Source organism: Zeugodacus cucurbitae, chromosome 2, assembly GCF_028554725.1.
Source record: "Zeugodacus cucurbitae isolate PBARC_wt_2022May chromosome 2, idZeuCucr1.2, whole genome shotgun sequence".
Taxonomy (NCBI): Eukaryota; Metazoa; Arthropoda; class Insecta; order Diptera; family Tephritidae; genus Zeugodacus; species Zeugodacus cucurbitae.
Genome location: NC_071667.1, coordinates 31,216,472 through 31,235,640, shown reverse-complemented (window position 1 = coordinate 31,235,640; position 19,169 = coordinate 31,216,472). Strand labels below are relative to the sequence as shown.

At 33.8% G+C, this 19,169-nt stretch overlaps 2 protein-coding genes across 2 annotated transcripts in view; one reads left to right on the top strand and one right to left on the bottom strand.

Annotated features, from left to right (window-relative positions):
- The first annotated feature begins 10,197 nt into the window (after positions 1–10,197).
- Positions 10,198–19,169, top strand: part of LOC105215743 (uncharacterized) — a 30,559-nt gene continuing 21,587 nt past the window's right edge. Inside the window, exon 1 of the mRNA XM_054230757.1 lies at positions 10,198–10,706. Coding sequence (XP_054086732.1) covers positions 10,586–10,706 — 121 coding nt within the window. The 5' untranslated portion in view covers positions 10,198–10,585. The remainder of the gene's footprint in view (positions 10,707–19,169) is intronic.
- On the bottom strand, positions 11,355–18,467 carry LOC105215796 (probable cytochrome P450 313a4). Its single transcript, XM_054230767.1, has 8 exons — positions 18,274–18,467; positions 14,635–14,838; positions 13,221–13,406; positions 13,092–13,161; positions 12,920–13,031; positions 12,619–12,843; positions 11,678–12,101; positions 11,355–11,604 (listed from the first exon to the last, which is right to left on the bottom strand). The coding sequence occupies exons 1-8, from the start codon at positions 18,446–18,448 to the stop codon at positions 11,441–11,443; spliced, it is 1,560 nt and encodes a 519-aa protein (XP_054086742.1). The 5' UTR covers positions 18,449–18,467; the 3' UTR covers positions 11,355–11,440.

Sequence of the window (19,169 nt, the reverse complement as noted above, 5' to 3'; positions counted from 1 at the left end):
TTGGGACGAGTACTGACTCTTTTCTCACTTCCTCATGGTTACTGTTGTTGTTGTAATATTTTTTTATATTTTTCCCCAATTATTTCGGGCAAATTTTTGGGGTTTTTATCTACTTATTGTAATACTTTAGAAAAATCCCAAAATGAAAGCTCTGAAAGTTTGCGTCCAGAGTTCTTCCAATGCAGTATATTTTATTTTTTGCACCTGAATAATGTTGTATATAGTCCTTAGCTTAATATTAAAAATTTTGGACACCTATTTTTTATTTTTTTCTTTGAAATAATGAAAATATACCAATTGGTTAAATTTCTCATGAACTCATTTACTTGACGATTCTTATTTTCAACTAGATCGGTAGTTCCAATTAGATCTGTGCAATTCGAAACATGAATATATGCCAGAATATTCCGAGAAGAACACGTGTTGGCTTTTTTTTTTTTTGAAAATGTCCCGTTCATTTCTCATGAATTCGTTCTTCGACATGTGCTTGCATTTTGCAAAGAATTGATTGACAATTGGTTTTTTGTTGTTTTTGCTTATTTGAGTCCTATCTTATGTTTTTGTTTTTACTTTTGTTATTTTTTTAAAATATTCTATGACTAGATATATCCTATAATAATACTGTAAAAGAAAAATCATAAAAAACTAAACCTTTGTTAAAGAAATTTAATGTCAAAGTTGATTTTTTGAGTCAATTTTCATTTTGCAAAGAATTTGTTGACAAACTGTATATAGTATATGGACGAGAAATTCTTGGACTGATTTCACTAATTTTCGCCACCATGATACATTACTATATGTAAGATTAAACGTTCACTTAACTTTGCTAACCGACATCACACATATTAACCGACCCAAAAGGGGGCGACCCATTTTCGAGCTTTTATGCTAGTCTTTATGAAACCAACCTTACTGAATGGAAATGGGTCCAGTTTGGTTTATATAGCTTACGAGATGTACATACATATGTATACAAAAAGCATATTAGGAGCGGGATCACGTTCTTTAAATTTCATGAAGATATTTCAGATTTATTTAGTCGATCTTTTCGGCAGAAAGTCAGCCATAAGCATTGAAGTCTTAATATCTGGGACCTTGAAAAGTTATAGTTCCATTTCAATCATTTATTTATTTTTTTTCAATATTTGTTTATTTATTGAATCTGCTCTTTGGAGCCTAACAATAAGTTATTAAATCTTAATTCTAATTAAAACTAGACAAGCTCAACCAAGTGATTGAGTTGTTTTGGTGAAACGTTGCTCATCAGTGTGCTGGCATATCTCTTCTTTTTAGACGTGATTGATTGCAAGAATGTACTAAAGCGTTAGCCAATGGGTTTGGATGATCTCGGAGTTTGGATAAATATTTGTGTCTGCTGTTCTCTACTTCTTTCTTTACCATGAGAATACCAAGATCTTTATGGATATTTTCATTACGCATGTACCATGGTGAGCACGTGATTGTTCTAAGCATTTTTGATTGAAATCTCTGAATTATATCGATATTGGTTGCACAGGTCGTACCCCACAGTTGAATGCCGTACATCCAAATCGGTTTTATAATCGCGTTATATAACAGAACTTTGTTGTCTAGGCTAAGTTTTGATTTTTTGTTTAGAAGCCAATTTAAATTTGCAGCTCTTATCTTCATGCAGGTTATTTTGCTCGATATGTGTTTTCTCCATGTGAGCCTTCTATCTAAGTGAATACCAAGATATGTTACTTCAGTCGCTTGGGGCACTAAAATATTGTTCATTTTAACTGCCGGGCACGTTTTTGGTCTTAGGGAAAATGTAGCATGCTTGCACTTTTGTTCATTTGCATTTATACGCCAGTTGGTTAGCCATTCTTCGACAAAAATCAAATGATCTTCTAATACTCTTGATGCTATAATTGGGCATTTGTTTCGGCTCACTAAAGCTGTGTCATCCGCAAAAGTTGATGGCAAAACATTACTAGCTGTTGGAAGGTCAGCTGTATATATTATGTATAGAGTTGGCCCTAAAACACTGCCCTGAGGTACACCGGCTCTTATTGGTCGTTCTTCAGATATGAAGTCTCCTACTTTGACAGTAAACTTTCTATTTTTTAAATAAGACTCCAAGGTTTTATGCATTTCGAGAGGTAAGCTTTTTTTAATCTTATATAAAAGCCCGTCATGCCACACTTTATCGAACGCCTGAGCCACATCTAGAAATATAGCAGAACAGTACTCTCTATACTCGAACGCCCTTCTGATTTCGTTAGTAATTCTATGTACTTGTTCTACAGTGCCATGTTTTGCACGAAAACCGAATTGGTGCGTTGGTATTACATTATTTTCATGGAGGAAAGGAGACATCTTTGATAGTAACACTTTTTCAAATATTTTAGAAAGACAGGGTAGAAGACTGATTGGTCTGTATGAAGACGGCTGTGTCAAGTCTTTACCTGGTTTCTCTATCATGATGATCTGCGACTTTTTCCATGAAATTGGGTAGTACCCGAAACTGAAAATAGCGTTAAAGAGCAAGGAGAGCACTGTAAAAGCAATATTTGGTAACTCAATTAGCATTTTTGGAGTAATTTTATCGTGTCCTGCCGACTTTTTTGGATTCAGCTCTTTTATGATTTTAATAATTTCAGAAGATGACGTTTGAATAGACCCAAGCGACTCGTGAGCGCTATTGGAGATGATTGGCAGCTTAAAGCTGTTCTTTGGGCAATTAAGTTGAAATACCGTTTCTAGGTGATTTGCAAAACAATTTGCCTTATCCTCGTCGCTTCGTGCCCAGTTTCCACCCAAGCCTCTTATAGGCAAGTTGGAGTCGACTGGAGGCTTCATTGACTTTTGGGCTTTCCAAAGAGAATTTCGTTTGTTTGAGTTTGGACACAGTTTCTTTATATAATTGTGAGTGTGGTATTTTTCCTCACTTTTAAGGGCTGTTTTTAGTTTTCGTACAGCATATTTTAGTTGAAGCTGAGTAGAAGGGGAGCGATTTAACTGCCATTCACGTCTAGCTCGCCTTTTTTCATTTACAAGCTTTTCTATTTCATTATTAGGGATTTTTCTTCGGCTAATTGGTTTATTATTTCTGTTTGGTGTTGCTATGACAGCTGCATTTGATATTACATCATTAAATTCCCTTATGCTTTCATCAATATCTCTTTCTGTATCTATTTTTAAATCAATATTAATGTGGCTACTCACATATTTTTTATATTTTAACCAGTTCGTTTTGTGAGATGTTAGACCCACTTTTGGCTCAACGAATATTGGTTGTTCACACAACTTTATTAGTACAGGTGAATGGTCAGAAGATAAGTCTGTACATGTATCAACTGTCACAAGCGATCTATCTATATTTTTGGTTACAGCGAAATCAATTAAATCTGGTAGTTTGTTGCGATCACTGGGCCAGTATGTGGGCTTGCCAGGAGATATTATATCAATGTTATTGTGGTTCATAATGGTTTGGTACAGCTGGCGTCCTTTCGGATTAATAAGACGTGAACCCCAGTACATGTGTTTTGCATTATAATCTCCACCTGCTAGAAATCTATGACCTAGCGTTCCAAAAAAGTCTTTAAATTCGCTATCTGTAATTTTAAAACAAGGAAGGCAGTATATAGCCGTTAGATTTAAATCAGAATTCCGATTTTTTAAGGATATTGTTGTAGCTTGTAACTGGGCTGTAGCATGAGATTCCCGAGCATAGTGGTTTAACCGATTTCTAACCAACGCTGCCGTTCCACCGTGTGCTTTTCCATCCGGGTGATTTGTAACATACAGTCTAAATCCCGGTATTTTAAAATTGTTTTTGTTTGTCAGATGAGTCTCTGATATTAGCATTACATCTATATTTTTTTCAGACAGAAATTTAATAGTCTCTAATTTATGTTGTTTAACACCGTTAGCATTCCATATACAGATATTTAGTACGCTCATTTTTTACTTAATAAAGTTTGCAGCATTTGGTTTTGTGATTTTATTAAATCTTGTATCATATTTTGCATAGTAGACATAAATTGTGTCATACATTGCGTTAGATTTATAATCATGGTTTCAATACCACCATTTAGTGGATTTTGTGGTAGTTGCATTTGTACAGTGTTGCCTTTTACAACATTGGCATAGCTCCCTTGTACATCAATTTTTTTAAGTATACCGGGTTTAGGAATATGGTCTGTGATATCTATGATTTCATTATGGGGAGTATGTAGCATTTGGTTACGTCGTGCTTGAATTCCCTGTGATAACTTCGATTTCAAATCTTTATAAACAGGACAACCCCTGTAATTGGCAGTGTGACTTCCTCCACAATTGCTGCATTTTTTGTTTAAATCATCTTTCTTAAGGATACATTTTGAAGTGGGATGTAAATCACCACATACCACACAAACACTGCGTAGAGTACAATATGATTTGGTATGCCCATACTCTTGGCAGTTGGTGCATTGTACCGGACCGTTTCTTTTATGTGGTTCTTCTACGGTTACTCTACGGTGCAGCAAATATTTTAAATTATATATTGGATGCACTTCGTTCATTTATGTGAGAAATAGTACCTTTCACCGAGAATTGACGAAAATTAGTATTTAGTTACCTCTACCGGTTGGAGAGAATGTCTTTACGATCCAAAGACTGGACACAATAGCGTAGAATTCATAAAAAATCCCTCACAATACCACTACTTCCGATTCAATTCTTCCTAAATTTTTAAAATTATAGCCACGACAGTCGTCAGCGATAAGCTACCTTAGCGGGCTTGATTAATTAATTCTGCTCATATGTCTCTTGTATTACACTACTTATACGTCAATAATGTAAATTACTGTCATCATACATCGTCATTACTGCATTTGCCAACAAATTTAGTTATTGTCTTCACTATTAGAAAGATTCTAATTATATTGAAAATAATTTAAAAAAAATGTTTTAAGAGAAAATAATCATATTTTTTATGGTTACTACTTCTTCTTCCTGACTGGCGTAGACACCGCTTACGCGGTTATAGCCGAGTCTACAACAGCGCGCCACACATCTCTTCTTTTGGCAGTTTGGCGCCAATTGGTAACACCAAGTGAAGCCAGGTCCTTCTCCACCTGGTCCTTCCATCGGAGTGGAGGTCTCCTCTTCCTCGGCTTCCTCCGGCGGGTACTGCACCGAACACTTTCAGAGCTGGAGCATTTTCGTCCATTCGAACAACATGTCCTATCCAGAGTAGCCGATGTCTTTTTATTCGCTGAAACATGTCAATGTCGTCGTATAAATCGTACAGCTCATCGCTTCGTCGTACATACATCTATACTACTATTTTAAAGAGGAAAGATTTGTATGTACATAAGTAACGGGTGATTTTTTTGAGGTTAGGATTTTCATGCATTAGTATTTGACAGATCACGTGGGATTTCAGACATGGTGTCAAAGAGAAAGATGCTCAGTATGCTTTGACATTTCATCATGAATAGACTTACTAACGAGCAACGCTTGCAAATCATTGAATTTTATTACCAAAATCAGTGTTCGGTTCGAAATGTGTTTATCGACAAATTTTGTTCAGCGATGAGGCTCATTTCTGGTTGAATGGCTACGTAAATAAGCAAAATTGCCGCATTTGGGGTGAAGAGCAACCAGAAGCCGTTCAAGAACTGCCCATGCATCCCGAAAAATGCACTGTTTGGTGTGGTTTGTACGCTGGTGGAATCATTGGACCGTATTTTTTCAAAGATGCTGTTGGACGCAACGTTACGGTGAATGGCGATCGCTATCGTTCGATGCTAACAAACTTTTTGTTGCCAAAAATGGAAGAACTGAACTTGGTTGACATGTGGTTTCAACAAGATGGCGCTACATGCCACACAGCTCGCGATTCTATGGCCATTTTGAGGGAAAACTTCGGAGAACAATTCATCTCAAGAAATGGACCCGTAAGTTGGCCACCAAGATCATGCGATTTAACGCCTTTAGACTATTTTTTGTGGGGCTACGTCAAGTCTAAAGTCTACAGAAATAAGCCAGCAACTATTCCAGCTTTGGAAGACAACATTTCCGAAGAAATTCGGGCTATTCCGGCCGAAATGCTCGAAAAAGTTGCCCAAAATTGGACTTTCCGAATGGACCACCTAAGACGCAGCCGCGGTCAACATTTAAATGAAATTATCTTCAAAAAGTAAATGTCATGAACCAATCTAACGTTTCAAATAAAGAACCGATGAGATTTTGCAAATTTTATGCGTTTTTTTTTTTAAAAAGTTATCAAGCTCTTAAAAAATCACCCTTTATATTTGTAATGAATAAACTCAAAAACTACTGTGTCGATTTCAAAAATTCTTTCACCATTGGAAAGCTATATTCACCCCGAGTAACATAGGCTATATTTATTTATGCTAGAATCTCAACTTTCTGGAAATAGTTCCCAAGTGAGGGTATCAAAAAGACTCCGTGATGGAAAATCTTAATCTGAAACTGAAAATCGCCTTGCAAGTCATTTTCTTCGCATCGCAATCACATGCCATTTCATCTATAATATAAAAATGAATCGCGAAATGTGTTGCTAAGCGCATAACTCGAGAACCACTGAACCGATTTCGCAAATTCATTGTTTAGAATGTTATCAGAGGTACCGGGATGGTTCTTACGGAGAGATTAGAAAAATTGCCTGAAAAAGTCTTAAATCCACAATTTTCTAATCACCCATACAAACAATTTGTGTCGTTAGTCTCGAAAAATGTCGAGAAGGGCCAAACCGATCTGGCTAATTTTAGTTTTGAGATATTTATGGAAGGCCAGGGAAGGATTAGAAAGTAAGTATATATCGAAAAATTGTGAGAAAGATAACAAAGAGATGATTTTATTTGAATTGACAACAAAATTATATAAAAAAAATAATAATAATATTTTGAAAGTTGTCATTGTTACTTTGTTAAAATATTTTTATCATTGTTCAATTGTATAAGGCTGTGTCGATAGCCCAAAACAATTTGTAACAAGTAGGGAAAGGCAACCGAAAATTTTATACTCTCGCAATTTGTTGATGTAATTTTATTACACACAATTTGAAATAAAGTCCAATAGAATAACGAAAATCAGCATATATAGTACATGAGGGTTGAGGTAATTCCTGAACCGATTCCACTAATTTTCAACACCCAGTTATAATGGGAATAGGGGCAACTTGGCACCTGTTAGTAGGCAGACAAACTGCAATTCAGCCTTGAAATTACGCCAAAAAAAAGAGCTATAAAGAAGATTTTCCAGATATTCAAGTGGCTGGAGGTACTGCACAGGACTTTAAAAGATTTACGCGACAACGAAAATATTTTTGGTAAGACCATGATTCTGTTGGCAGGTGATTTCCGCCAGACTATTCCTGGATCAACTGTTGCTGACAAACTAATCACATTCCTAAAATCATCTAATTTGTGGCGACACATAAAGAATCGCCAATTAACAAATAACATACGAGTGTTTTTCCAACAATATCATACTGCGATTGTAGAAATAGTTGAAAATGGTAGCGACGCAGTTGACACCTCGATGGATTAATAACATTTTTAACGGGTTTCTGTCACTTCATGGCCTCGAAAGAGGAGCTTATTCATTGTGTTTTTCCTGACATGAAACCATAATATAATAAACACAAATGGCTGATTGAATGACCTTTATTGGTGGTAAAAAAACAAGGATCTCTTTGATCTTAATGCGACAATTTAGAATTTCGAAAAAGGAGAGTTGACACAGCTACAAACCAGGATGACGTATTCAGTTATCCCACAGGCTATTTTAAATTGCTGTACTACCCCCACTCACTTGCAATTAAAAGTAGTGTGAGTTGTCATCATGCTGCGTAACATAAATCAACATCAAACTTTGCAAAAAAACAAGACTGGCTGTGAAGAAGGTAATCAATATCGTCATCAAAGCCAAGATAAAGCCAACTATGAAATTTGGTCATTTGTTATTTTCTCTAATATACGATTAAAAAAATCAAAGTTTTACAAATTATGATGATTTACGCTTAACACAGATCCTCAATAATGTCTATCAATCATTTTAAAATTTATCGGCTATAACGTTTTCGTCTTTATGCGTAAGAATTTTTTATCTGCATTGAAATATTTACTAATTTAATGTATACCTTAGCCACAAAAACGTGTGGCCGGGTCTGCTAGTTACAAATAAAATGTAATTTCATGTTCGAATTTTCCTCATTTTACTTTTTTAAAATTAACCCACGCTAAAAACGGGAAAGAACATACACATATATGTTTGGAAGAGTTTGTAAAAACTTATAACTTGTGAAATGTTTGTTTAAATCCGTGCGAAGCCGTAGCGGTCTGCTAATATGTAAATAATTTAAGAACTGTTACAGCTCTGTAAATGTTTCGATGCCGTCCAAATTCGCTTTGAGTTTATAGTCGGGCTGCTTTCATATCTGTTAGTTCATATGTTAGCTCGTTTAAGGAATGCAGAAAGAGCACCACTACACCTGCGGTCTGCTTATAAAAGCATTCAAGAATCCTTGCAGGATTGGAGACTCTCTGAGCAAGTTAACAGCCTCTCAATTGTGGAGCTTTTCGCCGTTTTGAGTGCACAGCATCCCAGCTACACAATTCACTTACGTTTGTTGGAACGCTTGCCATACGCTTCAGTCCCTAATCGTAGTTGGTGGTTATCACATTTGTGTTGCCTGTTTCTAAACATTTGAAACGATATTGTGTTTTACGTCACACGCGCGTTTGTTTCGGTATGCTTTTCGCGTTACCACTAAAGTCATAAGCCTAAAAGTGATTTGTAAAATGGTGCGCTGTTGTCATTAGTTCCGACGGTTTCATGTTAAACAATATAACGACAAATTTGACGACTTAAATTAAATCCAAAAACAGGAGTATGTGTATTATTTATATGAGTGTATGTATGTCTATGACTGCTATTGTAGTGAAAACCGAAAATATTTCAGTGCAAATACGAATACAATGAATTAAACATGCTAAGGGCTACAGTGTAACTGTACCTTTAAATGTGTTTTAATCAACCAATTTGAGAGTGTTTTCATGCATTGGGACCTAGTGATCAGAGTATCAATTTGATTTAACAGAAGATTTTTCTTATAACTAATTATGATTAAAGTGTTTAAAAATACAGAAAATAATTTTAACATCTTGGTATTTGGATTATTATCCGATATGTTAACAATAGAGGATTTTGAATGTAATTACACTACCCAAGTGAATATGTACATATGAGTGTAAGCAAATATAATTAATAACATATGAAGAGTGTTTCAAATACAACATATATAGAGATATTAAAAAAATGGTATTTTAATTTTATATAACATTTCATATGAAGATGAATGAATTATTTGTGATTCATCATGTGTCTACATACTTAAAAATGGATACACTTTCCTGAATGAAGCAAATGTGATTTAAGTGATGAAGTCTTGTTTGGTGGCAAAATAGAACGTGTTTGTGATCTCAATCTCATCAAGGCACAAATAATATAACGTTATGACTATAACATAAATTAAATAATCATTTCGGAAAGGACATTTAATATTACATTTAGTGAAGTGCAAACCACAAATACAATGATTGTATTTTAGTTCCAGAAGTTTTGCTCAATGTGTACTTACTTGCTGATTGCTTTTAAACTCTCTGAAATTTTGTGAGGTTTGTGAAATGTACGTCAAATTTGTGAATACTGGATTTTCAAAGCCAACTTTTTTGGTTCTCTAAACTTCTCATCTGAAAGTGCTACAAAATCTAAATGAACTTCCTTGATTAAGAATTAGTTGTAAAACGACGTACTATGTATATAACGGAATTACAAGCCTAATGTAGTTGTGCTATAAGTATATACTGGACCAAACGAAATTGATATTATATTAATTTATGAGAGATTGGCATCTTTAGAATCGACTAAGTGAAAATGTAATCAACTTCAACATTACTAATAATTTCATTGTTAGGCAATGAATAAAAAAATATCTAGCATGAGAGATTGTGTTAAAATATATGTATTAAACTGTATATGTATATGAATATATATGTATATATGTACATATACATATTGGTTTCGATGCTGTCTGCGTATGCCTGGCGCCTTCATTATCGATAAAATGATAAACCAAATACTACTATTTAACTTGTTTTTATTATTTTTATTATTTTTAATTTTCCTTTTTTGTAAATTTTTGTAAATTTAGTTTTGATGTGGATTTGGCACCGAATAAGATACTAAAATGCTTAATGAAAGAAGTTCCTGTCTGCCAATATTTAATTATATTTTAAAATCATCGTTTTATGGTTAATGTTTGGTAAAAAATCAAAGCAACATGAAATTGCATGTGGATCAAAGTGAAGTCAGCTCTTAATTATGAAGTGTATTAAAATCTGACTGAAAGTTAAGAATCCTTACTGTATGTATGTACGTGCACAAAAAGTAAACAAATTGTGACTTTTTCAATAAAAAGGAGGCATAAAGGATATCAAAACGAAATGAGAGCACCTGAAATAATATTTTAGTGGTGTCACTGTTAATTTCTTGTGTGGAGAATCCCTTCTTAACCAAACATAGCAGGCAATCCAGCAAAAGAAAAATGGAATTGCTGTGTAATCCACTTTGGCTATCAATAAACCGCTTAAAATGGATAGTTTTGCACATTATAGTGCTACTACTGTTACAGCCTATTCGTGATGTTGTTGGTGGAGAAAAATTAGGTGAGTTCACGCTTGTAAATAAATTATTACTTTTTCTAAAACACTGAAATTTTATAAACTAAGCAATGACAACAATAACTGATACCTCAAAGAAACTTATTTCCTTAACCTTTTTATCAGTCAAACGAAGTGAATGTTGAAATATTAATCAATAAACTACTGACTCAATAAATCGACCTCAAACCATATATTTAATGAATTTAATTTTATGCATTAAATTGATAAAAAATAGAAGTGTAGCGGCAAAAATGGGAAAATCGTTCAAATAAAATTCTAAAGCAACTGCTTTTGAGAAATTTACCAAAATAGTAAATTGACAACTTGCCAGTTCCATACATATACATTAAGAAATTCAAAAGTAAAACACCTATTTAGGAGTGGTTCTAAGACTTTGAAATAACCAAACTGGGTATGCGAAAGGCTCATGTCATGCTGGTTTGCCAAATTCTTTTTAACTATGACTGTATATGGCCTAGTTATTATCCAGCACATTATCTAATATTCACTATCAGAATCTTTATCTAATTTTTTATTAAAATTTTCGAATAAGAAAAATTAATATTCATATCATTTGTATATACAAGCATATAAGCGTTCTCTTTAATCTTAAGACTGTAGGCTGAGTGTAAAAACCGATTTATCTATCTCTAAATAAATAACAAATATTTTATTTAATTAATAAATAACAACATAATTTTTATAACATAGATTTCATTTCATTATAAATAAGGACTTTAATTTTCACGATGCTTTATAGTAAATGCAGGCTCATTAGTGTATTTGAGTGTGACATTATTCGAAAACTTCAAATCTTCTAATTTTACACTAGTTTCAAAAGAATAGTTCCGAACAAAACCTGCCAATAGTATTTTAATTGCCATTAGCGCATATTTCCAACCTGTGAGAAAAATAATAATAAATATATACATATATACATATATTCTTAAATACAATGTAGTGGAAATGCTTACCTATACAATTTCGAATACCTTTCGAAAAAGGTATGTATGCATGTGAATGTTTTTCTTGTAAATTAACTGGCAAAAAATTGTCAGGATTGAACTTATCTGCATTTGCGCCCCAAATATCAGATCTCCTATGCAAATCGAATATTGAAATTAAAATTTCCATTCCTTTTGGCAACACCAAACCGTTACTCAGTGTTGTATCCTTTACCACCTGGCGACCAATCATGGGTATAGCGGGCATTAGGCGCAAAGTCTCATGGACAACCATATCCAAATATGGTAGATTAGTAATATTTTCATAATCCATGTAGAAATTTTTATCAGGAAACATATTTATGATTTCTTCAAATAACCTTTGCTGTACGGGAGGATGCATGGCCAACATTAAAAGAGTTGATAATATTCCATTGGCAGAGGTCTCAAAAGCCTATGCGATTGTTAATAAAAAGTGTACAAAAACACATATTTATACATCGTTATATATATTTTTTTTTATCAGAATAGGTTAGAATATGTATGTATAATATATAACACTATATATAGTGTTTAAAGTAAGTGCAATAAGGATACGATGAGTTTTTAACGAGTGAAAAGTGTTGGATTACCAATAGTTCTTCTTCAAAAGAATATACTTCTTCAAAAGTTTAATCATGACCTTCAATTATTGTGACGAAAAAAATATATTTCTTTGGGATTCTTTGAAAATATTTATAATGTGAATCCTAATCCTCTGCCGAATATAAGAAAAATGTGTTTCACCCTAGAAAATATAGAACCTTTAACATTATCTGAATGTTTCTGTTGAAACAAATTTAAGATTTTCATAAAACCTTGTGTCTTAATGGGTAAAAAAACCTTAATCAATCAATAAATAATGATAGTGTGCGTTATTGGATCGTAAGTAGTAAAATAAATTTTAAAATTCAGATTATTATTTTACTTACCGCAGATACTATTGTGTTCGCTTCACCAATGAGATCATGATGCGACATTTTTCCTTCGCGATAAAAATGTATAGCTCTGTCAATGAAGATATTCGGTATCTTCTCATTAAATGATTGATTCCCATACCAATAATTATCCTCGTCTGCAGCATTTTCCGAGTTTATATTGACATTATTTCGAGTATTTTCCTTAGTTGGTGTTTGGCAGAGTTTCCCATATAAAAGCTGAATAAATAGTAAACCACATTCACGATAAATGTTTAGGAATATTTTTCATTGTTTTATAATACTATGTAATTACCTCTTCAACATACTTGTATATAAATTCCTTTGATGCTTTCGTAAAATGAGTGTACCAATAATCCAGCTTCACATAAGCTAAAAATATCTCAGTTGCCAGTTTATCCATGCTTCTAAATGTGTTTTATTACATTATTTATGAATTGTTTTACTATATAAATATTTATACTAACATTACATAGGCTTTCACTAATTGCTCTGATACCTGATCGCCTTTTCGCATCACATTGCCCATTGTTGTTTCTGTAGTTAAATTTATTTGTATTAATTATATGTAATATAACTGCATTTAATGTTCTTACCAACTGTTACACCCAATGTAAACCTTTGCAACTCTTCGCTAATAAAGACTTGTTCACCATTTGCCAATGCACTGAATTTTTGAATAGCTCCATCTTTAGCCTTATTAAATATGGGCAAAAATGAGGTCAGTACCTTATGATAAAAGCTTGGATTTATCAAACGGCGATTTTTATGCCATTCGTCCGCTAAAATGTAACTCAACCAATTAAATTATATTCATAAGACATGGGTTATTTAATTTTTATGAGAAAAGAGAAAATGGACGTTCGCTTTCAGATATACATACATACATATTAAGGGCTATTAGACTATAGTGGATTACTTATTTTTGAATGGGTATATACTTTACTTTAAAATCATTTTTGATAGAAGTATTCAGCCTAGCTCTGTTAAATAGTTAGTCGTTATTTGGTAGTTTTTCACGTGTATTTTTTTCCTTTAATTAACAAACGAAGTAAGGAAGTGTAAATCTGACAAGCTGGGCAATTTTTTCGTTACTTAGTAACATCAAATTTTCTATTTGCTCTATAATGCTCGATTTTTTTATTGTAGTGGCAGCTGTAATAGTGATTATTCGTTCTTTTGAACTACAAATGTGAGAAGAACCAATTAATACCTTAACTATTAATTTATTATAATAATCATAATCATTATCTAAAATTTTGTCATGTTTGGGGGAATTCATAGTTATTAATTTATTGTTAGGCTTCAAACGAGCAGATCCAATAAATAAAGAAATTTTGAAGAAAAAAAGCAAATATCCATCCAAAGAAAAGTGTTTACGTTATTGTAAATTTGTATATTACTAAAGCATTGCTTCTTGACTAAATTTTTTTTATAAAACGGTGTTTTAATTCAGTTTTAAAGGCTTGAGGCAGCTTCTTCTTGACTGGCGTAGGCACCGCTTACGCGGTTATAGCCGTTTCCTGCTCATTGGTTATTCGTTGTTATGTTGTGGGTCCCACACCCTACGCACAACCGCATAAGCGGGATTCGCCTTCTCACTTTAGCTCGCCGCCTCCAAACGGATGTATGTTGGCTACCCAGAGGATACTTGGTCTACGACCGGAAGTCGTGAGCTGCTTGAGTCACATGCAAAAGAATCGTCCCTGGCCACTCCCAAGTAAATGGCAGTCAGAAACTTTGCTCACTTACGTGAACTTCTACATATGACTCCATCCTCTTAGGAAGAGGAAGCAGCTAATCCCATAAAATAAAATAATAGGTTTATTCGAGTTATATTATCCTAAACTTTTTGTAAAGTATTTGTGTAGTTAATCTGTCTACTAGTCTACTCAACCATCATTGTACAGCGCAAGTACTACCAAAAAAAACCTAGTTCAACCAATCCCATTTGTACACGCATACTGATTTTATAAACATTTAAAGATGTACATCAAATCTGATATTTACCTGGGCTTGATAAAATACCACCTTTGAATGCGTCATAGAGTGGCCTGTATATTGGTTGGGCTTTGTTGAGCAACTCTTTTGATGATAGCACATCTTTTATAAACGGTGGGTCGGCTGTTAAAATGGTCGGGTATATGCCTATCCAAGTACAAATTGTATAGGCCTTACAGTCTTTGAATATTTTACCAAACTCTTGAATAATATCTGTAAATAAATTAAATAAATAATGAACTAAGTGCGAATGGAACCAAACATTTTATACTCTCGTAATTTATTTATTTAATTTTATGAAGAGAACACACAATTTGACTCACATAATCGGAATAAAGTCCACTAGAAAACAAAAATCTTTATATATAGTACATGGGGACTGGGGTAACTCCTGAACCGATTTCAACTATTTTTGACAACGAGCTGCATTATATCCAAGCTTTTAATTTTTTACTTTTTTTTTAATCTTTTACTTAATTTTGAAACGATATTAACAGTATAAATTCCACAAGCAGTGTGAGAAGTCGCAATTGAGGTATATGAAGGCTAGAGAAAGTATTGGCCTTATTTTGGACATTGTTAAAAGGAACACATCTCCATAGAATTTCTTTAGAACATCTGGGAGATTTACTGATATTTTCAATAAACAAGAGCCGTAAACTTCAAGGTCCTTATGTTCGATATATGGGGCTTAGGAAAGTTAAAGTCTGATTTTGATGATTTATTCGGGCTATGTCACACTAGAAATGCAGTGTTTGTGCAAATTTTTGTTCTGATATCTTTGCTGGTGCTTAGCTTATATATTGTAAAGTGAACGGAGCAGTTGGACTTAAAAATGGTGAAATATGGGAAGTAGGCGTGTTTGTGAATAGATTTGGCTCTTTTTAAAACTATAGAATTGGGTTTCTAAGGAAATGGTTCCAACCGAATTTCGTTGAAATTGGTCGAAATATGGTTTTTGACACATAAGTGGGCGGAGTCATGCCCATTTAAAATTTTGTATATCAATTGGAGTGCAACCATTCTGTACCATCTTTATAATTAAATTTAAGGTTTCTGGTGTTTTTGCTTACTGAATTAAAGCTTTTTAGAAAGTTTCAACTCAAACTTCGTATGGGAGGAGGGCGTGGTTATAATCCCTTTATTTTTAGACAGTATAAGGAAGTAGCTAAGGGAAATTACTCTAGAGAGTTTGGTTGATATAGCTTTAGTAGTTTAGGAGTTATGCAGAAAAAACTTAGTAGGGACGGTGTCTCGCCCACTTAACATTCATGGTACGATTCTCTGTACCTTACTTTACATTCATATCTTTATTTATGGCTTAGTTATGGCTTAGTTATAGCTCGTTATAGATTTTCGGCTATGCCATTTTGTGGTCGTGGTGGTGGTCCGATTTCGCGCATTATACGAAAGCAACCTTCTTATGGTACCAAGAAACTAGTGTACCAAGTTTCATCAAGATATCTCAATTATTACTCAAGTAATACGTTGCGGGGATAGACGGATGGACGGACAGACAGGCATCCGGATTTCAACTCGTCTCGCCATCCTGGTCATTTTGATATAACGGGTGATTTTTTTGAGGTTAGGATTTTCATGCATTAGTATTTGACAGATCACGTGGGATTTCAGACATGGTGTCAAAGAGAAAGATGCTCAGTATGCTTTGACATTTCATCATGAATAGACTTACTAACGAGCAACGCTTGCAAATCATTGAATTTTATTACCAAAATCAGTGTTCTGTTCGAAATGTGTTTCGCGCTTTACGTCCGATTTATGGTCTACATAATCGACCAAGTGAGCAAACAATTAATGCGATTGTGACCAAGTTTCGCACTCAGTTTACTTTATTGGACATTAAACCAACCACACGAATGCGTACAGTGCGTACAGAAGAGAATATTGCGTCTGTTTCTGAGAGTGTGGCTGAAGACCGTGAAATGTCGATTCGTCGCCGTTCGCAGCAATTGGGTTTGTGTTATTCGACCACATGGAAGATTTTACGCAAAGATCTTGGTGTAAAACCGTATAAAATACAGCTCGTGCAAGAACTGAAGCCGAACGATCTGCCACAACGTCGAATTTTCAGTGAATGGGCCCTAGAAAAGTTGGCAGAAAATCCGCTTTTTTATCGACAAATTTTGTTCAGCGATGAGGCTCATTTCTGGTTGAATGGCTACGTAAATAAGCAAAATTGCCGCATTTGGGGTGAAGAGCAACCAGAAGCCGTTCAAGAACTGCCCATGCATCCCGAAAAATGCACTGTTTGGTGTGGTTTGTACGCTGGTGGAATCATTGGACCGTATTTTTTCAAAGATGCTGTTGGACGCAACGTTACGGTGAATGGCGATCGCTATCGTTCGATGCTAACAAACTTTTTGTTGCCAAAAATGGAAGAACTGAACTTGGTTGACATGTGGTTTCAACAAGATGGCGCTACATGCCACACAGCTCGCGATTCTATGGCCATTTTGAGGGAAAACTTCGGAGAACAATTCATCTCAAGAAATGGACCCGTAAGTTGGCCACCAAGATCATGCGATTTAACGCCTTTAGACTATTTTTTGTGGGGCTACGTCAAGTCTAAAGTCTACAGAAATAAGCCAGCAACTATTCCAGCTTTGGAAGACAACATTTCCGAAGAAATTCGGGCTATTCCGGCCGAAATGCTCGAAAAAGTTGCCCAAAATTGGACTTTCCGAATGGACCACCTAAGACGCAGCCGCGGTCAACATTTAAATGAAATTATCTTCAAAAAGTAAATGTCATGAACCAATCTAACGTTTCAAATAAAGAACCGATGAGATTTTGCAAATTTTATGCGTTTTTTTTTTAAAAAAAGTTATCAAGCTCTTAAAAAATCACCCTTTATGTATATGTATAACCCTATATCTGCTTCTTTAGTTTTAGGATTTAAACCAACCATTAGGTGAACAAAACTATAATACTTTGTGCTACATATTGCGAGCGTATAAAAATATGTGGATTTTCTTTCGAACTCTTAATCGATATCAGTCAATTACACAGGATCATCTAAAATTATTGATATTGCTATCAATTATCCGATTATTCTAAAAGACTTTTACTAGGAAAGTGTTCTAAAACGCTTGTACATTCTCTTGTTTACTCTTGATGCTAAAAATCTACCGATTTATTTGCGTTATAAAAAAGCAACTATGTATGAATTGGTATTCAAAAACTTAATTTGGTGAAACGAGAGATCACAATCATCCAATTCACCAAGTTACAAATTATTAAATTCCAATCACCCACCAAAAATGAACCAAAAAGTGGCAAGAACACTGTAATTTTTGTATTGATTGCAATTTGAATATACTTTTTAAGAAATCAATACTCGAAGTAGTTTAAATTTTTTTTCGTAACTACGTATTAGCTAAGGAGCATTCTTAAATGTAGTGAAAAATATTGAAATTTCGTATTTCAATACTCCAGTGGATCAGGCTTAATCACAGAGTAGAACTTTTCATTTATACATTCGATATCACTTTAGAATAATTGGGAAGAAGCCCGGTATTACTTGTTTGAAACACATTGAAAATTAAGAATTTCATTCAATTTGTATGCATCATACTCTTAATAACACAGAAATGTCACTAATTTACTTCACAAATTGTAAATACGTACTATGTTGACTTTTAATGCGATATAATATTCCAAAAAGCGGCCATCCAAATAATCCTGGGAAACGTAATGAGAATCTGTAAAAATCTTTTCTCGTCCACAGCCAGTAAATCCATAATGCTAACGTTAAACTTAGAATTATCAGTTTCAAAAAATCTTGTTTATCCGCGAATTCCATACTCTTTGGTTTAGGACTATTGTTTATACACTAATAGTAGAAACTTAGCTTACTTTATTAAATACTTTATTTTGGAGATAAAATTTTTATTTTTTTTACGTTTACATTTCAGTGTTTTAATTTTTAATGGACCTGTCTTTATATTGAAAATTACATATGTACCCTGTAGGAAATTTGACTGCAGTTTGACTAGAGTTCTAGATAAAAATAAAGTGGGTTGGAATATTTTATGCCTATTTATTTTACTGTACATGTATGAATGTCTGTGTCTCTTCAACAAGCAGAGAAGCCGTTTTAAAAAATAAAAGCTGTGACTGTTTGACTTTTAAATTGGAACTATTGCCATTTTTTCCAGGTAGTATACAGTTTTTGTACACATAAATATTTATTATATTCAAAAAATGCCTAGAGGGTAAGTGCGTTAATAATTACAAGCATGCGTTGGGCTTAAATCGCAGGGCAATGGCTTAATTTGAGACAATTTAGATAAATAATTATTAAATGAATTAGGTAAATAAACCTTTGTTTACATTAATGTATGTCAGCATTTGTGTGCCAGTAAGTAAGTTAATTCACTTACATATAAATATATTTGACTTGTGTTAGCGTGACCCTTTGACCACATTTTACAATTGCTCTTGAATGAAAAAAACATGTGTAATCACAACCAACAATAATAGATTTAACTTTATAATATGACTATATATCATTTTATATAAAA

Coding starts and splice junctions, on each gene's coding strand:
- LOC105215796 (XM_054230767.1), bottom strand. CDS start 18,448: ATGGAATTCGCGGATAAACAAGATTTTTTGAAACTGATAATTCTAAGT. Junction 12,844..12,919: donor TATACAAGTATGTTGAAGAG/GTAATTACATAG, acceptor CTATTTATTCAG/CTTTTATATGGGAAACTCTG. Junction 11,605..11,677: donor AGGTATTCGAAATTGTATAG/GTAAGCATTTCC, acceptor TTTTTCTCACAG/GTTGGAAATATGCGCTAATG.